This window comes from Peromyscus leucopus, chromosome 8b (genome assembly GCF_004664715.2).
Source record: "Peromyscus leucopus breed LL Stock chromosome 8b, UCI_PerLeu_2.1, whole genome shotgun sequence".
NCBI lineage: Eukaryota > Metazoa > Chordata > Mammalia > Rodentia > Cricetidae > Peromyscus > Peromyscus leucopus.
In genome coordinates, this window is record NC_051086.1 from 67,204,762 (window position 1) to 67,226,689 (window position 21,928).

At 47.8% G+C, this 21,928-nt stretch overlaps 1 protein-coding gene across 4 annotated transcripts in view; it reads left to right on the top strand.

Moving 5' to 3' along the window:
* Window positions 1–21,928, top strand: part of Hnf1b (HNF1 homeobox B) — a 54,374-nt gene that overhangs the window by 28,114 nt on the left and 4,332 nt on the right. For 2 of the 4 annotated variants that reach the window (XM_028890575.2, XM_037201019.1), the window contains exons 5-8: window positions 2,956–3,116; window positions 9,453–9,585; window positions 13,556–13,750; window positions 16,168–16,286. In XM_028890575.2, coding sequence (XP_028746408.1) covers window positions 2,956–3,116; window positions 9,453–9,585; window positions 13,556–13,750; window positions 16,168–16,286 — 608 coding nt within the window. Of the gene's footprint in view, window positions 1–2,955; window positions 3,117–9,449; window positions 9,586–13,555; window positions 13,751–16,167; window positions 16,287–21,928 lie in introns of all 4 variants that reach the window. The other 2 variants (XM_028890574.2, XM_037201018.1) reach the window with 1 other exon arrangement.

Here is a 21,928-nt window from a genome sequence, read left to right on the forward strand (position 1 = left end):
AGACACAAGACCATTACGCCAGTCACAGGTATTAGGGCTCCTTCAGAAACCAGCAAGGGGTTATTTGAGCAGAGAGGCTAGGGAGGTAACGTGGTCCATGAAGTACTTGCCTTGCAAGTATGAGGACCTGAGTTTTATCCTCAGTTACCTCCCCTGACCCCACACAAAAACTGAGCATGGTGATACAGGCATGTAATCCCAGTGCTGGGAAGCAGAGGTGGGCAGCTTCCCGGGGCTGGCTGGCTGGCTAACCCAGCAGGCCTGGTGCGATCCAGGTTAGTGAAAGACCTCAAAAAAAAAAAGATCGGTTGGTGCCTGAGGACAAATACTCAAGGTCACTCAAGGTTGTCCTCTGGCTTCCACTTGTACACGTATGCGCACATGAAAAAAAAAATCCTGGGGTATAGCTGGGTGAAGAGCTGTATATATCCTCCGTGCTTTTGACACTTCCAGCCTTGCTGAGTCGAAACCAGGGGAGCTGCCTGTTTTGCAGGCTGTTGGGAATTCAGCAATAACCCATGATGCCCAGGGAACAGTGGCATCCAGGACCCTGATGCCTTGCATGGATACCTTGGCTGTTGGACCTACTTCCCGTGGTTCATAGGGTCCATGATGAGGACAGGACTAATTAGGGACTTGGGCCAGGTAGTGGGTGAAGGGCGTGTGGCCATGGTCTGCCGGAGCCATTTCTCGTCTGGGTCTTTTGTGACACTTCATCTGGTGTCTTCAGTAAATCAGGGTTAACTCGGAGGCCTTGTCGTCTCTCTCCATGTCCAGAGCTAGGGATGGGGACTGAAGAAGGAAAGATCATTCACCTCTTAATGAAATTTCCCAGCACAGTGTTTAAGTGATGAATAGGTGCTCAGTAAAGTTGTGTAACCTCAGCCATCCCACAGATATTTGGATGAAGACAGTCCGAATGTAGAGAGCGAGATACTTGGAGCAACCGTTTTATGCCCAGCATGACCGGAGGACTTGCACATCCACTAAGTCATTGTGTTCTTTGCCCGGGACCTAATGGGGGTGGGGTGGATATTGTCAACTGTATGGAAACTGAAGTCCAGGGAGAGCACATCACCTCCCCATGGCTATGGCATGGTGGAACCAAGATTTAAGCCTAGGTCACCTAGCTCCAGAACCTGTACACTTTGCATTCCTCCTTCGTTGCCATTTCAAATGTTCTTCCAAATTCATGAAATATACAAAGACGAGGGCTCTTTTTTTTTCTCTCTCTCTAATAAGAGCCATCTATTCCTGGTGTGTGACCTGTGGACAATTGCATGGTACTTGTCCATCCCTGCCCCTTCCCCTGGAAGATAACTCCAGGGACTGTCATGTCTATGAGAGGAGCATCAGTGGGCAAAGGATACAGATGGACCCAGAGCTGACCAAGCCTCTCCCCTAATTCCCTCCATCCTGCACTGATGACAGTCCCCTCCTGGGGGGTAGCACATCATCCTCCAGCTTCTAGATAAGGAAGCTGGAGCTCGCCCAGGAGAGAGATGGTAAAGCTGTGATCAAAACAGGGATCCTCTAACTCCCAGCCAGAGGTCTTAAAGAGGAAGTTTGGAGAGCTAGAGATCTTAAAGGGGAAGTGCTGAGACCCATCTGTGCTTATTTAGCACAGCTGCTACAACACAACAAAGTTCTTTGGGGAAAATTAAAGCCTGTGAGCTGCCACCACCTTGGGCTGTGCTGCCTAGCCTCTGAGGGGAAGCTCTGGGCTCTTATGGTACCCCTTGTGAAGGCTTTTGTTTCCCATGGATATCCTTGGTTAATTATTTTTAAATAAATAATCGTGTGGCCTGTAGTAGGAGAGAAGCCTCCCTGTGACCCATATTTGATCATCAGAGGGCTGGCCCTTTTCCTTCAGCCAAATTAAATAGGCTAAGTCCAGGGACTGTTTGACTTGAGACCCAATCGATGATGAGGACAGGCTGGGAGGTGAGCACACACCTGACTCCCAGCGTTATCACCACTCTCTCGGGAGCAGGGCATCTTGGGGAGGTAAATAGCTGGTCGGGTAGTCAAAACATGCAGGTGGAATAGGAGTGAAGTCCAGATGCTTCAGAAGGAAAGAGCAGCAGAGCGACAGCCAGGCCTCCTGCCAAGTTGCTTCCTGGGCGATACATCAATCAGTCTGCCAAAGCAAGAGCCTCTAGAAGCTGCTCTCTACCAGAACATTCCATCAGTGCTTAGAGTCAGACCTTAGGAGTCTTAGAATTCAAGAATCATCTTACCCATGTCTTGAGATCTATCTTACTACCCCCTCACCCTGCCAAGCATCTTCGACCTCAGTCCGCGGGTGTTTGGCATTATGCTGGGAGGTGGAGAGAGGTTGTCTTCGATCCTCTAATAGCCCTGGAGTGGAAGCATTCTCTCTATTTCATGAGAGGAGGTGGAGGGGCAAAGCCCAGACAGGATTTGAACCCTCATGTGTTGTTTCTAAAGTCTGCCCCTTCTTGCTAGAAAACTTTCTTGTATTAATAGGGAATCTGTTCCACCCTTGGCTGCTCTGCCTCTGCCTTCAGAGGGTCAGCCCTCTTTCTCCTGCATTCCATCCACCCATCCATCCTTTCTATCCCTCCATGCTCCAACAGAAGTTGACTGAATGACTATCCATTGCTAAAACACTGGAATTGAACAAAGAACAAAACAAAATAAATCAACGTGTCCTACCCTGGGCTGGAGAGATAGCTCAACCGTTACAGGCTAAGGCTCATAACCAAAAAGATAAAACATCCTCCCTTCAGAGATTTTATATTCTACGGTTACAGTAGAGGCCACACCACCCTTACCCCGGAGGAAGGTAGCTGAGAGTTCTTGTGAGTGGATGGGGAGGAGAAGACAGTTTTGTTTTCTTGTCACCCACCACTGAAAACAAGAGGCACTGATTTAGTGTCCAGGGGCCCTGGTGACACTAATGTTTCCTATTGGGTTCATGTTGTTTTGCAGGAGTGCGCTACAGCCAGCAGGGGAACAATGAGGTCACTTCCTCTTCAACCATCAGTCACCATGGCAACAGTGCCATGGTGACCAGCCAGTCGGTTTTACAGCAAGTCTCCCCAGGCAGCCTGGACCCAGGCCACAGTCTCCTCTCACCTGATGGTAAAATGGTAAGTACACCTGGGCCATTGTAGCGCTGGAGCCGATAAGATAAGAGGCAAAACAAATACAACTTCTCACAAGGCCTGCCTCAAACAATGAACCATTGTAGCCCCACGGGGGAAAAATGGGGGCTGTCCAGAGCAGGAACGGAAAGGTAGACTGGTGACCCAGCCTTTGGCGGGTAGAAGAGGTGTTCAGTTTGAACCCAGCCAATAAATCTGACAGAGCTCTGCTCTCATTTTATTGATTGAATGCCTCATAAAGGAGCGAGCCGGGTGGGACACTGTTTGTTTTGGGGCTGCCAAATGACATTCGTGTTGATAAAATGTTCATTCATCCTTCCCTCCAAGGCCTCCAGAACCAGATCTTTTTTTTTTTTTTGGTAACCCAGAAAGCACCTCACTTTGAAACAAGCCCCCAGACTCCTTTCCCAACTCCTTTGGTCCTGACGAGGACCGTATCAGGTTGTAGTAGATAGCAGGAGATGGGAGAAGTTTCCTGAAGGGAGAGGAAGATCTAATGGTGCAGGTGCTGTGGGTGGTGCCTGGAATAAGAACCAGTGACTCCGAAGGTACAATTACCTCCTCTCAAATCTCAGCTCGGGCACTTCATAGTGGTGTAGCCTTGGGCAAACTACAGAGCTGCTTTGGTTCACTTTTCCTCATCTATAAAATGGGGGTAACAGCAATAGTGTTGTGGAGGAAGTGTGATAACGCGTAGGAAAACACTCAGCATCGTAAATATTTCATGAATGGTAGTGCTGTTCCTTCAGTGTGAACACCATTTTTCATTGAAGTTTTCTGTGCTCTAGCCACAGCCCCACCCCCAGATGAACCTGTTCCTGCTCAGTAGGGTTCACTTGAATTTCCAAGATGCTAATTTTTTTTAAATAAATTTAACTTTTAATGAATTTGTTCTTTGACAACTTCATAAATGTATTCATAGAGTATATTCTGATTCCTGTCACTCCCCATCTTCTCTGAACCCCTCTTTATATCCCCCCCACCTTCCTAGACCCATTCCCCCCCCAATTCATGTCTTTGGCAACACAAGACATGGAAGAGGGCTTTTGAGACAACAGGAATATTACAACACCAACTGTGGGGGTAGGAAATGGAAAACTTTATTCTCTGGGTCATGCTCTGTTTCATGGGAGGGAGGAGCTAGGGCCCCTGACTTCCACACTGAAGGCGGAGCTGCACACATTCCCGCAAGGTGTCTGCCCCACCCCCACCTCGCATGGCCCGCGGCCGGTGGGGGCTGGCGGGTGGCAGGGAGCACTTTGCCATTTTAGTCCTTGGCGTGTGCGCGCGCTGTGTAGGCAACACAGGAGGAGTGAGTCACAGCTGACCAAGTCTCCCGTTCCTTGGAAGAAAAACAACATGAAGGTCTTGAAGGGGGGCCCCGGGTCTGGACAACTCCAGTTTCAGGAGACCTGAGCTGGCCTCTAGTGGGAGTCTTTGTCAACAAAAATGATGAGGCAACCTGATGGGAAGCACTTCTCAGCCCTCCTGTGCTCTTCCCCACCCACTAAGAGAGACCCTCCCTCCCTCCCTCCCTCCCTCCTTCCCAACAGTTTGTGTCTGCTAGCTTGTAAGAGCCATATATATATATAAGTCTTTATGGTTTCTTTTCTCTTTTGATGTTTTGTTGTTGTTGTTGGAGGTGGTGGTGGTGGTGGTGAGTTTTTGTTTCGATTTGTTTTTGTTTGTTTGTTTGTTTGTGGGTTTTTTTTTTTTTTTTTTTTTTTTTGGTTTTTCAAGACAGAGTTTCTCTGTGTAGTTTTTGGTGCCTGTCCTGGATCTCGCTCTGTAGACCAGGCTGGCCTTGAACCCACCAGAGATCCACCTGGCTCTGCCTCCTGAGTGCTGGGATTAAAGGATTGCACCACGGCCACCCCTCTTTTGATGTTTTTAATCCTTATTTTTATTTTATGTGAATGACTACCCATGTATGTATTGAATCCCCAGGACTGGAGTTACAGACAGTTGTGAGCTGCCATGTGGGTGCTGGGAATTGAACCTAGGTCTCCTGGAAGAGCAGCCAGTGCTCTTAACCCCTGAGCCATCTCTCCAGCCCTCAGTCTTCATGATTTCTTAACAGTCCTGTAAAAACACAAACAAGTTAGGGTTAAAGCATTACACAGGCTTCCCTGCAAGAAGAGGTTTGCAGAAGAGGTCTTTACTCTCAGTGGACGAAGAGCTCCTAGGTGGGGCTGGACAGGTGACTCAGTGGTTAAGAGAACTGGCTGTTCTTTGGAGTACCAGAGTTCAAGTCCTAGCATCCACACAATGGCTCACAACTGTCTGTAACCCCAGTTCTATGGGATTTGATGCCATCTTCTGGTCTCCATGGGCACTAGGCACTCATGTGATGAACAGACAGACATACAGGCAAAATATTCTTATACAGAGAATAAAATAATAATAATAATAATAATAATAATAAACTCCCACGTTCTGGGTTGGGGATGTCTCAGTGGTAGAGGTGCTTTGTCTAGAGGAATGAGGTCCCTAGCACTGAGAAAGTGAAATAAAATACAATTCCAAGTCTTATCTTGTACTGCTTAAAGGTCTTTGGAGTCTCTCTTTGAGCTCTCTTGCTCTTCCTTAAGGCAAAGCTATACTGCCCAGGTCCAGGCTGCTCCGTATACAGCCTGCAGACACGTTCTTGTGCTTTTTTTCCGTGTTAGCCTCACTGGGCAATGTGCTATCAGATTGATGATTGACCAAGACAGCACACCTCAGTGTTAACAAATATCTGCAAGTTTGTTTGCAGGGACTGGTTTCTCACTTGTCTCCGACACCCTGGCTCAGATGTTATGTCACTGTCTCTGGGTGCCCAAATTCAAGAGCCTGTTCTCTGTTAATGTATAACGAGTGCATCCCAGATCATGTTCCACCAATGCGAGAGTGGAATATGGTCTGAAAAGGACGTGATGGGACTGGAGAGATGGCCCAGAGGGGGACACACTTGCTGAAGAAGCATCAAGGCCCGAGCGTGGGTCCCCAGGACCCACATAACACTGGACGCAGTAGGACAGGAGGGAGATGGGGTGAGGGGACGAGAGAGTCCCTGGAAGCTTGCAGGCCAGCCTAACTAGCTAGCCTGGCGTTAGAATGGCAAACATCAGGAGGCCCTGTCTCCAATAAGGCAGAAGAAGGCAAGCACCAATGTCTGAAGTTGTCCTCTGACCACACACGTTAATTGCATTGTGGAGTGTGTGCTTGAAGTCACCCAAGTGGCACCACACATACATACACACACACACACACACACACACACACACACACACACACACACAAATACAGGATATTTTTGTGTGAGAGAGAATAAAACAGGAGCATGGTCAAGGGACTCCACATGTGCAGTCTTGGCTCTGACATGTACCAACAGTAGAGTCAAAGAATTGCTTAGCTCCAGTGTCTTCACTTGCAAAATGGGAGAAATAATACCGTGTGACAGACTTGGTGTAAAGATTGCTTACAGCTCTGTTTGGGAGTAAGCCCTGCCCCGGGCCAAAACAGCCTAGCTAGTCAAGGCTACAATTTGTATATGCTGATTTTTTTTTTTTTTAATTTTTAACTCATATAATACTTTGGCAGTATTAAGTCAGACCTTGGAAGCAGATCACCTGTGTTCAGCTATGGTGTTTCTTTTTATTAAAAAAAAAAAAAAAGTTTAGAGACATTTCTTAAACTCTAAATTTCACCTTCTTCCTCTGCAAGATAGTGCTGATAGACCTAACCTCACATGTTACAGGCACATAAAGAAATTACCATATCCAAAGGTATTATACAATCCAGGCTCTCCATATTGTTGTGTCAAGGGTCATCATGGTATCTTTGGCAACTCTCGGGCTTCCATCCATCCTGGAAGCAAGTGGAAAGTAATGGCTGCTTCTTAGAGTGGGAAGTCACTTGACTAAGACTGCCAAGCACAGTAAGTGGATGAGATTAAAAATCCAGCCAGACGTAACTGAACTCGGCTCCCTTGCCCACTGTCCAGTCACATACAGCTCATCTGTATGTCTCTTCTGAGGGCCAGTTTCTTAATACGTAACCCCGGGACAGAAATCATAATGCTTGCCCTGTTGGTGACATTATGGACTGAGGACTTCTGGGAAACTGGCTCACAAATAGTAAAGCTATACACATAATCATTTCTTGTCACTGACACCCACATTTGTGTGGCACCATCAAACTGAAGTGCAGCAGCAGAGATGATCTGTGCTCCATGACTTTCTCCAAAAATCCGTATTACCCAAGGGATTTGGTCTGAGGGCAGGTCACAGATTTTTTTTTTTTTTTTTTTTTAACGACTCTGACATTTTGAAAAACAAGTCCAGCAAACAGGCTGGTTCTCTCTTGTTTGATGTGGTCAAAATTCCTTGTTGGTCATGTGACCTCTAACTTATTTCTTGATGTTAATTTTAAAAACACAAACAAACCTATTCAAGATCCCACTCACCCTGCTTCCTTCCTTTTTCAAGTTAACCTTGGAAAGTGTAGGGCTGACCAGAAGGACAGGGCAGGAGCTGTCGTCTGTCCAGGTACTAGTGTGAGACCTAGAATCGGAAGGACTCTAGGAAACAGAAAGATGTAAGTAAGGGAGCTGAGTGTGTGATGGACCTTCTTCAAGTTTCCCAGTGCTCTCAGCAATACCTGGGTCTGCTCAGGAGGAGAGATGATCTTTTTTTTTTTTTTTTTTTTTTTTTTTTTTTTTGATTTTTCGAGACAGGGTTTCTCTGTGTAGCTTTGCGCCTTTCCTGGAGCTCACTTGGTAGCCCAGGCTGGCCTCGAACTCACAGAGATCCGCCTGCCTCTGCCTCCCGAGTGCTAGGATTAAAGGCGTGCGCCACCACGCCCGGCTTGAGAGATGATCTTTTCTTAAGCAAAAAATTAAAGCTGGACAGCCGTGGCTCATGCCTTTAATTCTAGCACTTGAGAGGCAGAGGCAGGCAGATCTCTGAGTTTGAGGACAACCAGGGCTATGTAGAAAAACCTTATCTCTCAAAAAACAAAAATTAGAAATTATTTCAAAACTGTGAATGGCAAACTATTATGAAAAAGTATGTATGTAAAACTGATTTTTATATATGATTATAACTAGTAAGAGGACATTAGAAATAGTTCTGATTAATATTGGGATCAAAACAACACTTTTTGGTTTTTCGAGGCAGGGTTTCTCTGTGTAACAGTCCTGGCTGTCCTGAAACTCACTTTGTAGACCAGGCTGGCCTTGAACTCACTGCCTCTGCCTCCCGAGTGCTGGCATTAAAGGTGTGTGCCGCCGCCGCCACCACCACCACCACCACCACCACCACCCTGCAAAACACATTTTTACAGTGATTTTTATTTAGTACTATTGAGAAAGTTCAAGACACATTTGTTAAAGCAACGACAAGTCCCTGGTAGGATTTGATGCTTGTTATACAGTGATTCCCCTGGAAAGATGAAAAGTAGGAGAAGATATTGGTAGGGACAAATAGAATAATTAAAAACAGCAGTCATGTACAAAACATATGCAAGAATTGGTCACTTTCGCCTCTGAATCTGTCATTAAAATGTAAGGGTGAAAGACATTGGAGAGCGGTTTGGTTGTCTTGCCGTTAGTGGTATCGGCCCTTTGACTGGAGATGGAGGAAGAGGAGGAAGGGGGAGAACAATTTTAAAGTATGGTGAAGATTTGGGGGGGGAGTAAAAATCTTAACTCCCCATACTCTTAGTAATTAATTAGTGTGGGGAGAGAAAGAAGAAGATTCTCCTATAAAATAGTTTAAAAAATGGATCCTAGGTCAGACTGATCCTGACTTGAAGAACAGGTGTACCATTTCCTAGCTTCAGGATCTCAGGCAGGATGCATATCTAGTCTTGGTCTCAGTTTTTCATCTGGGAAATGGGCATGTCAGAACCCCTGGGACTGTAGTGAGCTGATGCATGACCAGGGTTCAGAGGGAGCGCTCTGTGCTCCTTCCTGGTTCCTAGTCTACCCCCTCACTGGGGAGTCCTAGCGCATTGCCTCAGCTTTATTTTTATCAGTCACCCATCTCTAGTGTCAACGACATAAAAGGTGGGAAACCAGGACGGAGGGCACCCGAATTGTGAGCAGGTAACAGTCCTGGAACACTTGAACAGAAGAATTCCTGAAGCAAGCTGGCAACTCAAAGAATGGACAGCACACAGTTGCCATGAGGACAGAGCCCTGACTGCCCTGACTGAGCTCTGCCCTCAGCTTCTAGAACAGTCTGCCCCGCTGCTTAACTTTTGTTGTTATGCATTCCGGAAACGGCCCTTCATGGTTTAACCCCACTCATGATGATCTTCTTCTTCCCTCTCCAGCAGATCACTGTCTCGGGAGGAGGACTGCCTCCTGTCAGCACCTTGACGAATATCCACAGCCTCTCCCACCACAACCCCCAGCAATCTCAGAACCTCATCATGACGCCCTTGTCTGGAGTCATGGCCATTGCACAGAGTAAGTTCCACTCTTGGCCAGTAGACCTGGGAGCAGGGAGAAAAATGAAAAAACAAATCAGCACGACAGGAACAGGCCCCAAGGGCCCCTATGAGACACCCCCCTCCACCCCTTAGAGGATTTTCAGGGTCCGGTGGCTAAGACAGGGCATCACTATCAAGCTGGCCTTGAACCTGCAGCCATTGTCCTCGCTTTCCCTCATGGCTGGGGTCACAGACGTGCTCGGTTGTGCTCAGCACCCTTGTAGATTTGATTTGACTTCTGTGGCTCTTTCTCTGTCCTCTACGCTGTCTATCCCACGTTTATCCCACAAGAGCTATTTTTCCAATGGCTTTGAATCCAGGTCACGTTTTACTAGTTGTGCAGCCGGTTCAAATTGCTAAACCTTTCTGGGGTTGGATTTCCTCCTCTATAAAATGAGCTGTTAACATTATCCAGTGATAAGGAATATAGACATGCTTGTAAATCTAGAAAGCAAGGCCTCTCATAACTGTGGCTTCTACGTGTGTTTCCTGTTCATTCCTATCCCTGAGTATTGTCTAGGAAACTCTTGGGGTTGGTGAGGATGGAGCAAGGCTTTGATGGGTTTCTGAAGACCTTTCACGTCATAGACAAGTCCTGTAAAAATACAGAGGACCCAGAGAGGGCCACTGACCTAGTATCTCTGAGCTTTCAGAATTTTAAAGAGAAGTGGATTGTTGAACACATGCCTGAAGATGGGGTGGGGGGCGGGTCTTCTAGCTCAAGGAGGCTCTTGTTCTGCAGCCAGCCATGCCTTGCCCCATCAGAGGTGGGAAGGCAGGCTGTGAAACAGAGGATTTGAACCCTTCAGCTTCACTGTTGCTGAATATCCGAGGGTTTAGACATTTTCCACTTCACTGGGACCACTCCCGCAAAGTCATTGTTTCTCAGAATCATCTTTGTGACCTGAGGAGATCTTCCTCAGATGGATCCAGAGATACCTGCAGGTGGCATGTCGGCCATAATTTTTCAACTTTGCACTGCCCTCTGGTCCTCTTGGCATCCCAGTGTTTAGGGCCCCATGCTGATTCCGTCCTCGTCTTGTTTCTGCATTTTGCTTCCCTCCCCTTCTGTCTAAGAGCTGGACTCACGTAAGAGACTGACTTACGCCTCCTTGGAGGGCAGAGCAGGGCAGGGACCTTTGAAAGCACGGGGATTTATTGAATGACTTGTGTGCAGCTCTCACCCTGTCCCTAGCTGCTGGGATGGAAGCACACTCTGCATTTACTTTTGCAGAAGGGAAATGGGAGATTTCCAAAGTTAAAAATTACTTCACTTCCATTTCACGGGCCCTTCTGGTACATAGACTATGGCAACCAAACTAACACCAGGACTTGGATAAAGAGTGAGATGCCTAAAACCAGCTTGCTTACCTCCCTAAAGAGTTCATGGGGTGGGGGGAGATGGCTCAGCAGATAAAAGTGCTCGTGTGCCACCAAGTCTGATGACCTGAGTTTAATCCCCAGAACCCACGTAAAGGCAGAGAGAACTGACTCCTGCAAGTTGTCCTCTGACCTATACATGTACATGCCTGCGCATGGGCGTGTACACACACACACACACACACACACACACACACACCATGAAAAGAAAAAGTCCTAATGGGTAAGCAATCTATTCCCTTATTTCTTCAAGCAGAGTAATACATAATTGCCCCACTTTCTTTCTTCCCATGCCGAGCTTTGACTACCACACACACTCAACTGTATTAGTTCAGGTGCTGTCTGAACTAAAGCGTTCCCTAGGGCCATTCTGTATTTTCCACGTTGGTCCTTCCCATCATGTGCACCCATGCATCTCAGTTTCCTCACAGTGCCTCCTGCAGCATGTGGACAGGGTTCACACTGACCTCAGGCACATGTGCGCATATACACTGGGGTAGACAGAGCATAAAGCAGGGTGGGGATTGCCAGGACGTTTGGCCGAGTCCCAGTGCCCTCCTCTATAGGAGAGCCAGTTAGAGAGAGGTTTCTTGTTTTCTTGTGTGGACAGGCCCCCTCCCTCAGCACTGCGGGACTCTGGACAAGTCACTTGTCACTGCCAAATCCTCATTATCTTCGCTTCTTCCGGATAAAAAGGCCACGAGTCACACACACTGGGGGAGCTAGGATGACCTCAGAGGTCCTCGGACCTGGAACAGAGGCACACTGGGATCTCAGACCGTTGAAAATGAGATTCTTGGGCCCCACCTCTGCGGGTTTTGACTCATTTGAGTCTTGGGCGGGGCTCAAGAATGTATATTTCTTAAAGAGGTCTCCTGGGTCTACAGCTCAGGCATGTTTCTGAACTGTGCCCTCCAATGTCATCCAGTCTAGATGGGTTAATATTCTTTTCTGGGCAGAGATTTCCCTACAAGTGGAGCAGGCATGGGCTCCTGGATAAACAGAAAATTCATAGAGTTTCCTGGGAGCCAGAGGCCATCAGTAAAAGGAGGGAAATTGAAATAGAGTATCAGGGTTTCAGGTGATATGCACACTTAAGGAGAAGCTGAGTCCTCCAAGGAAGTAGTCTAGTGATACTCTGAGGGTGGTCAGAAGATTCCCCCGCCACGTCAAGTCCCACCCAGGGAGCCAGGAAGAGGGTTATCTGTTCTTCCTTTCTGCTCAAGGGTCTCACCTTTTAACTTTCTGATAACAATATCTGCTAGAGCTCCAAGTGGGCAATTGTTGAAGACTGTGCTGTCTCCCTGGAGGACTTCCCACAATCTTGCTTAAGCTTTCAAAGTGTTCTCCCTAACAGGAAGGCTCTCGAGACCTCCCCTCTGCACTTGCCTACAACAGGCCCTTTTCTGGATCCCCCTCTTCATCACATCCCTCCACCCCTGACTTCCCAGAAAACAAGAACTAAGGAATATTGGCAGAGACTCAGGGATCTTCTCTCCTCCACCTCTGGTGTCCACTCTGATCCTGTCTTGTCTTCCCCAGAGTCGTGCCAGGGAGCAACTAACTAGAGTGTGTCGACGAGGAGACCCAGGCCTTGCAGTAGTGGCTGGGGTTCAAAAGAGGTCTCAGGATATAGGCCTGATACCAAATCACAGAGGTTCTCATTCCCCTAGAACAGAGGAAGGCCAGATCTACTGTCACTTTTTTTTTTTTTTTTTTTTTTGGTTTTTTGAGACAGTATTTCTCTGTGTAGTTTTGGTGCCTGTCCTGGATCTTGCTCTGTAGACCAGGCTGGCTTCGAGCTCACAGAGATCCTCCTGGCTCTGCTTCCTGAGTGCTGGATTAAAGGCGTGCGCCGCCGCCACCCGGCCTACCGTCGCATTTTAACTTACTGCTTCCTCCTCCTCCAACCTAGTTCTTCAGGTACCCAAAGCCCTAGCACATGTCCACTTCGCAGACAGGCTGAGTTCTGGTGTTTTCTTCCCCTCTCTGCTGTCGACAGAGTCGGTCCAATCTCTTCCAGAGGCCTTGCAGGCTCTAGTGTGTATCCTAGACCCCTTCCTTCCAGGACTGTGAAGAAGGTTTGGTTTCCTTTGACTTGAGGTGGTGGGGGTGGAGGAAGGGGGTGGTGAGCAGGATGTGCAGGCCAGAGGGGGCTGCTGCATACTGCTGCCCTCTACTGGAAAGACAGGTCTGGGTAATGAGCCACACCCTAATGGGGACCTCCTTAACTGTGCCAGAGGACCCCAGGGCAGGCCTCTCATAGTCCAGCATGGGTGGAGCCGGCCAACCAAGTCAGCTTTCCCAGGGCTCTGGTGGCCTCAAAGGAGCCAAATTTGGGAGGTCATAGGATGATTTGGAGAGCCTCTCAGGCCTCAGAAAGTTTTCTTCCTCCAGGTTTCAGAACCCTTGTCTGTAGAGTCATTTTCCGTACAGTCTCTTCTCTGACAGGCTCAGCCCAGTGACATACACCCTGAGCAGGGCTCCATCTGTGGCTGGTGCTGCCCAGTCACATCTCTTCATCCCTGGTACCACTCTTGACTTTTCTCTCTCTCTCGCTCCTACAGGCCTCAACACCTCCCAAGCCCAGAGTGTCCCGGTCATCAACAGTGTGGCCAGCAGCCTGGCGGCCCTCCAGCCTGTCCAGTTCTCCCAACAGCTGCACAGTCCTCACCAGCAGCCCCTCATGCAGCAGAGCCCAGGCAGCCACATGGCCCAGCAGCCCTTCATGGCCGCGGTGACTCAGCTACAGAACTCCCACAGTAAGGACACAAGCATGCCGAGCTTGGATTTCCTTGTCTATCAGCAATGAAAGGCAATTTCTCAAGCTCAGGTCTTAGGGTGGTGTTCTTACTTTTTGGTCCTCTTCCCTGGCCACAAGACTCCAAGGGGGAAGTTTGCAGAGGAAAATGTAAGCCTACCATCGAAGTTGGCGAAGCACATGGAGCACACAGAGCGGTTTCTCATCCCAGCCCCTTGAAAAATCTCACCAGTCAGCCACAGTGGGTTCCCTAAGCATCACCTTTGCAGCCAGCCCCCAGATGGTCAGAGTTGGCATACAGCTTGTGGTCTTATTTGCCTGTCTGAAACAGATGGATTCTCTGGAGTCTGAAGTGCCCATAGCCTACACACTCCGGAAATCTCTAATCGAAAACCATGAAGCTTGGGGTGGAGATAATAGCTCGGTGCTAGAGCACTCACCTACCTGGCATGAGGCCCTGAGTTCAATCCCTGGCATTGGGGACAAAACAGACAAGGGCTAGAGAGATCGCTCAGTCAGCAAAGCGCTTGCTGAACAAGCATGAGAACCTGAGCTTGGATCTCCATAACCCAAGTGAAAAGTCTGTGTATAGTGACATGTGCCTACAATCCCAGCTCTGGGGAGTGGGGACAGGTAGATCCCTGGGGCTCACTAGACAATAGCTGAGCATACTTGGTGAGTTCGGGCCAGTGAAAGATTCTGTCACAAAGAAACAACATGAATCATACCAGGGGAGCAATAACTAAGATCACCCTCTGGCCTATATACACATGCATGCAGGCAGGCACCCCCCCCCATATATACATGTACACCCACACATACGTGAGCATATACACAACATAAAAACCCAACAAACTAAAGCCATCAACTGACATGGAAAGTATTACCTGTCCTCTACCAAGTCAAGGAGCCCAGAGCCTCTGCCCTTTGCACAGAGGGTCCCCACATTCGGCTTTTATGCCTCCCTACATTTACATAACCCCACCTTCCATCCTGATCTCAGGCATCCACTATTCTGGCCAAGCCTGGCTATAGCCCCAATTTTCAAGTTAAGGAAGACATTATGGAAGTGGAAGTGGACATCTTGCCTGCTTCAGGAAGTATCCAGTCTAGACTAGTCTTAAACAACTATGTAGCCACTGGCTACTCCGAATCTCATTTTCTTCATGCATAAAACAGGAATAGTGTGCTTATGGGGTAATTATGAACATGAAGTAAAAATCAGGGTGACCTGCCTTTCACAAGCATAAAGCCTTGCAGAAACGCAAGTGTGTTTACTAAGTCACTCTTAAGAGGCAAGGAGGGCAAAGGGGATCTGAGCCGTTCCTCCAGCTGCCGCTGACGAGCGACAGGTCTGAAGTTGAGCCTTCTTTCCTAGGGACTCAAGCCTGACTCAGGCCTGCAGGGCTGGTTTCTAAACAGCACCTCGCATTCCTATCACATCTCTTTGGCTTTTAAAACTCTGCCACAGCCTGCAGCCGAGTCTGGGACCCACATGTGCCTCCCTCTTCTTCCTCTAGAGTCTGGCAGTATGCTCCCTCCTCACCTCAAGGCCTGGGTGGGACAGTATCACGGTGCTCACCATGACCCATGGGGTTGTTCAGACCCAGAAGACCTGACTCGCCATGAAGTGAGAGTCCAGGGGGCTAGACCAGGAAATAACCAGCAGCCAGTGACCTTCACCTCCATTTCATACGGGAGGCCTGCTTGGTAGGGTCCGTGTTTTGGGAACATGCTGGTCCCTCCCTCGTGGCCAAGCATCCACATGTTTTCATTAGTCGGGTGACCTAGGATCCACATGATTCTTAAAGATAACCAACATGAGTCACAAGGTTCCAGATGTGGTGGGCAAGTACTAAAACAACTAAATATCAAGTCATGTGCTCCTGGAGGTCTTATTGAGTCAAGTCTCCTTTTGTTTATCCTTCTTATTTCTGTGACATCATAAGGCTTTGGTATCATTGTAGTGGAACTGGCATAGCCCAGAATTATACAGTTAATTACACTTGCATCTAATTACTCTTGTTCATCAGTCTACCACTCTGAGAGGAAACCTGGAGTTTGAATTGTGGCAGAAACAGTAAGCACACCCTGGGCAGATGCTTCGTGTTGGCCAGCCGGTGTACTCCATATGCACAAGGTCACTTGTTAATGCTTAGGCTCTTAGCATTTCACCCAAAGTCAGGGAAACAGAAGTGTGCACAAGGCTATATATTTAGTTCAAAGCAGTCTAAATATGATTATTTTCCTACAATAGATATCACCCTTATTTTACAAGAGAGGAGACCAAGCCAAGATTATATACCTTGATTAAAGAACCAGGATTTCTCCATAGGAGACATGGGAGTGACAGTGTGGCTTATGGCGGTATTGTGGCTGTGTGTGTATACTGAGTTTGTCTTCTCTTTGTCTCTCCAGTGTATGCACATAAACAGGAACCCCCTCAGTATTCCCACACCTCCCGGTTTCCATCTGCGATGGTGGTCACAGATACCGGTAGCATCAATACCCTCACCAGCATGTCTTCCAGTAAACAGGTAATGCCAACAGGATGGGGCCAGGGTGTGTGTGTGTGTGTGTGTGTGTGTGTGTGTGTGTGTGTGTGTGTGCATGTGATGACTCAGACTGTCAAGGTACCAAAGGAGTGAGTATATACTCAGCCGTGGTTTCATTCCCAGGAGATTCTTCTTCAGTTACCTGCTAAAGAGAATCCCTGAGGTCAGAGGGCAAAGCAGATGGGCCACGGGCCAAAAGGACTTATTGCTCCCCAACAAGAGCACTAAGTGAAGTCTGAAGTTGGATGGGTCACTGGAGTCTGGCTGACATAGCGCTGTTAGACACAGGAATTGAGCATTCCTGACTGGGATGGTTGATGATCCATGGAAAGGGTTTTTCCAGGATGGGATGGGAAGGTCAGGATGTCTATTGAGTGGCCAGCTTTGCAAAGAGAAAAGTGAATTGGGGGTCTTGGGACTGATTCTCTTGGTCTAGGGCCCGTACCACCCCCAGACACTGGAAGCCCAAGGACTAATCTAATTGTGCTAACCCTTTGGGGGCTCCCCAGTAGACAGTGTGACTCTTTCAGAGGTCTGTGCCCATTTGATGACTTATTTAGAAGCTTAAATTCAACTTCCTGGTGCACAGAAAGAGGGGAGATCCGGCAGCTTAGTCATCACCCCAGAGGATGAGTAATTCCCACCTCCCAAAGAGGTGATGGAGTAATAAAGATAATCAGCCAATAGGGAGGGCTGTAGCTCAGACAGCTGGATGGGACACCAAAAACTAGTAAACAGGACAAGATGTCTGAACACAGTTGCGGATTCCAGAGTAACACAATAAGACCTTTCAGCAGCCAGGATCTGTGTACTGTGGGAACTGTTTGGCCTCCATCGATTGCTAGATAAGGAGGCGACAACCTTGAACTTCATGTCAGAAGCACTCATCAAGGTTTAATCTTGTTGATCGTCTCCCCCCACCCCACCCCTGAGCCCTGTAAGTCACACCTCACCCACTGTTATAAGCGTCTGATTGCGTTCTTTTATGGGCTCAGGAGTCTTGACTCTTTCCTTGCCTCATCTTCATCTGGCCCTAGAGCAGTGGTTCTCAACCTGTGGGTCACGACCTCTTTGGGAGTTGAATGACCCTTTCAATGGGATCGCATATCAGATATCCTGTGTCTCAGATATTTATATCACCATTCATAACAGTAGCAAAAGCGCAGTTACGAGGTAGTAATGAAATGATTTTATGGTTCGGGGTTACCACAACATGAACTGTAGTCAAGGGTCGCCGCAGCATTAGGAAGGTTGGGAACCACTGCCCTAGAGTGAAGTAGGGCACGTTCTACTGGTTCCTTTGAGCTTTCATTTCTTCATCTTGAAAACGACAGTGGTACCTTCTGCTTGTTTCAAGGATGTGGCGAGGTCCTGTGTATTGAGTGCCTGGCATATCTCGGACGCTAAACACATAGCTTGGGTCACTGGGCTCCAGAATTGGAAGTAGGAGAGGTGTGTGGGACCCTCTCTGCCACTCTTCTCTCATCCAATAGAAGATTAAAAGACAACCTTCCGTTGCCCTGCCCTTCGACTCCTGACTCCCGTGCCATTTCCCACTCCTTGTAGCCATCAGGGAAAACATTTATCTGTGCTCACCAATCTCAGTCAGGGGGCAGCCAGGCGCAGCAGCCCTCCTTGGGAATACCTTCCTCTTTTAAAGGTTTATCAATCCATCTACCGCTTGGGCAGCCCTAGACAGGGCAGTGATTAATTATCCCTGTCTTTCCCACATTGACTTTGATGCTTGCTTGTTGAAACGAGTCCTCTGGATCCAGGAAATAGTCTTTTAACCTGCTTCAAGAAGCTCCCAGAGATGCTGCCATCGGCCCCCACGTGGCTTCTGCCCTCCACTGGGCAGAGTGGCTAGTCAACCTTGAAGTTGCATGAGCAGCTTCCTTGACCTATTATGAAGTTGTCTCTATATTCCAGGACATCCCATTAGTGACCAGACCCTCATCTCTGCAACGTTGAAGATGTTTATTATACTAATAAGAATTTTTAAAAAATACTCAGGTGGGCATGATGGTACCATGCTTGTAATAGCAGGACACAGCAGGCTGAGACAGGAGGAGCATTGTCTCAAAAGAAAAATGTAATGGCTTTATGGTTTATACCTCTCTATGGTGAACATTATCTCATCATTTTCAACCAGTTGTCATCTTCTAAGTTCAGAGACATCAACTGAAACCCAGAATGGAAAGTGACCTACCCAAGGTCATGCAGATGAACTTAGCCCTCAGACTTCAGTCTTTGACTCCAAATCCTGTTTCTGTTTAAACCCCTCTCTCTTGAAAATGCCCATAGTCATCATCAATGCTTTTGTTGTTGTAAGTGGTTAGGAACCAGAGTAGAAATTAAACATGTGTGCTTCATTCCAAACAGAAAACTTCCTTCAAGCCAAAGCAGAAGGAAGGAAGGAAGGAAGGAAGGAAGGAAGGAAGGAAGGAAGGAAGGAAGGAAGGAAGGAAAAGGACAGACTGAAGGGACGATGGTCTGCACCTTCCCTGTTCCTGAAGCACCAGGGACTTGGGCGGCTTTTCTTCCTTCTTCGTGTTAAAGTGTTGTTCTTCATGAGGAGACAGTGGTCCTGTAAAGGAGCACTGGCAGAAGAAGGAATATAGAAGGAGAGAGATGGTTTCAGAACCATTGCTAGGGGTTAGGGCATGTGAGATATGTGGGAGAGGATGGGTCCTTGGTCAAGCATGTTACAAGAACTGCTAGGTTAAACAGAGCCTGCTGGGAAGGCTTCTCAGAACAGTCCATGTGCTGATGTGTGTGTGGAACCAGCAACTAGGGCATGCCATGCCTGGGTCATGGAGATATACCCTGGACAGTGCTGTCCTACAGGTATTGTATAGTGGTAGGAAAAGCCAGGACACCTGAGTTAATTTTGACTCTACCGGCTCCTGCTGTGCAGGCTTGGGCAGTGTTTTCCCACTAAGACTTTTGCTTGTTGTATAAATGGGGAAGCCCTACCCTGTCTCACAAGTGCCTAACAGGGTGTCAGGGGCATAGTCAGGTGCAGAGGGAAGCTCCCTCTATATTTCTTCTTCTGTCTGTGCTCCCTCATGAGGCCATTGTCTCCCCTTATGCCTTTTCCAGCATCCACCTCAGTGTCTGGTCGATATGTGGTCATAGGAGGCCCTGGCAGCAACATATCTCTAGACTATGGCCATCTCTGCCGAAGGTTCATCATCCTGGGTGCAGACTCTAGATCACCGTTTCCCTCGCTGCTAACAGATGGGTACTTTCTCTCTCCCACCTTCTAGCAAAAAAAGCAAGTGGTTCAGGAGTACCCAAGCCTTTTGTGTTTTGCCAAATGCTTGGGCCATGGTGAATGTTCAGTGAGTGGATGGATAGACAGATGGATGGATGGATGGGTAGATAAAAGAGTGAATGGATGCAGAACTGGTACTTTTTAGTACCTCCAATTTCCAACAAACATTCAAGCTGCTGTTCTACCATGTATTGTCTAGCCAGCCCGCCTACTCCTTCTGCAAGGTAGATGTTTTTATGTAGAAAACTAAGGGTCAAAGAGGAAGAAGGAGATGAATAATTTCACACAATTATAACTCTACAGCACTTACCCCCAAGATCTCTTTCTTTCTTTTTTAATTAATTAATTAATTAATTAGTTTATTTATTTATTTATTTATTTATTTTGAGATGATGGTTCCAGTGCTTTGGGTGGTCTCTGAACTAATTGCTGTTCTCCTGGAAGATGGGAGAGAGCATGCGTATGTGTTCGCAGAAAGGGAAGCGTGATGAGGAACCTAGATCCAAGAGGAAGGATCTTTGGCTGCCTTGGAAGTTGCTGTACTGACAAGTCTGGCATGAATTTTATAGCCATCTTCCTTCCTCTGCTCCCCAAGTGCTGTGTACAGGCACGTGCCACCATACTTGGCTTCTGATAGCTGTGCATGCTTAAGCACCGTAATAACCATGCAGGGTTGTGCATGTATAAGGTTAAATCTAGACTGTGAGCTTGTAGCTGTCTCATTCTAATACTTACTGTTGCTACTACAGACCTGCCCTGGGGTCCTCCAGGACGGAGTTTCAGGAATCCTTGGCTGCCAAGAGTCCTTCCTTCTCTAGCTCCTGCCAGCTTCTGCCACCTGCCCTTTCCCGAGGGTCTGTCTCTTCCTCTTCACCTCCTGAGCGTTGTGAATTCTGTTCTGAGAGGGTTTGTGTCTGAGCTCCTATGTAGCAGAGACTACACAAGTGACGGCTCCCGTCACATCCAGGGTGTGCAGGCTGTGAGCGGACTCCTGCTCCCATAGCTCTCTCTACCCGCTCCTTGACTTCCTAGTTCATGGAGAGGTCAAGAGAAGCCCCCAGAGGTGCTGGCAAGGGAAGGTGGGCTGCTTCCTTGGGAGTTCTCTACAGCTGTCCCTTCTCGTCAAACCCTCTCCATTTTGGGGTGAGGGAGGCAAAGTGGTCTGGTGGCTAGGGGTGCTAAGCCTGGGAGTTGGCCAGATCCAGACTCAAGATTCTACTGCCTTCTACCCATATGCCCTCAGGGAGTATGCCAAGCCTCAGTTTCCTTCTATATACAGTGAAATCTCTTGTGGGATCATCATGAGGACTGACTGCAAGAAGACCCCAGTAGAATGTGTCCCTCTGTGTTTGACCCAAGGGAGCCACCAGTCCATGGAAGCGGGGTCACATCTGGTTTCTCCTGCTAGTGACCCTGGATGTCTCCTGAGTATGAGAAAGAGGTTTATAAATGATCAAGAACATTTATTTCCCCCTATAGTCTCACCCAGATTTTTTTTTATAAAGGTGCATCTATTTTTGTTTTATGTGTATTAGGGTTTTGCCTGTGTGTCTCTGCACCATGCACAGGTAGTGCCCACGGAGACCAGAAAGAGGTGCTAATCTCCCTGTGACTGGAGTTATAGATGGTTATGAGTGCCATACGGGTACTGGGAACTGAACTCTAGTCCTTTGTGAGAGCAGCAATTGCAGTTAACCTCTGAGCTATCTCTCTAGCCCCGAGGCGATGATCTTTCCTCACGATTAAGTGTGCAAGCTTTGTGATTGTAAGTCCTTGTGCATTTTACTTATCGTCAAAGTAGACTGTAGTTCCCACATCTCTAAAACTGTAAATGTAATGAATATTTTCCCTGAATAGAGCTACATTAACCTGACGGAAATTAACAATAGAAGTGGGCTGTTTGTTATCACCAATCTTCTCTCTTCCCTTACTTCCAAATCAGTCTTGAGACCAGTGGAGGATGGCTTCTAGCCTCATACTCCAGTATGTCCAGATCACTACCCCCTCCATGTTGTGGATCCAGTGGCTGCTTTCATGTACCATATCTTATACAGCCCATCACTCCCTCCTTTGCCCCTTGGGTTTTGGGTACCATCTCATCCTGCAGCACTCAGTACTTCTGCCCTTAGCTGGTATCTTATCTTCTCAACATTGGAGCACTGGGAGGGGGGGGGTCATCACTCTTTGGCCTCTTATCAATGCTCACACCACCAACGCCATGACTTTGGGCCAAGTGCATATACTGATGGCACCTGTGATCTCTCTCCAAGGCAGTCCTGCCCACTGAAGGTGTGGTGACAGTGTTATCTTTAGTGAGATGCATGCATGCCTAATATGTGCAGCACAC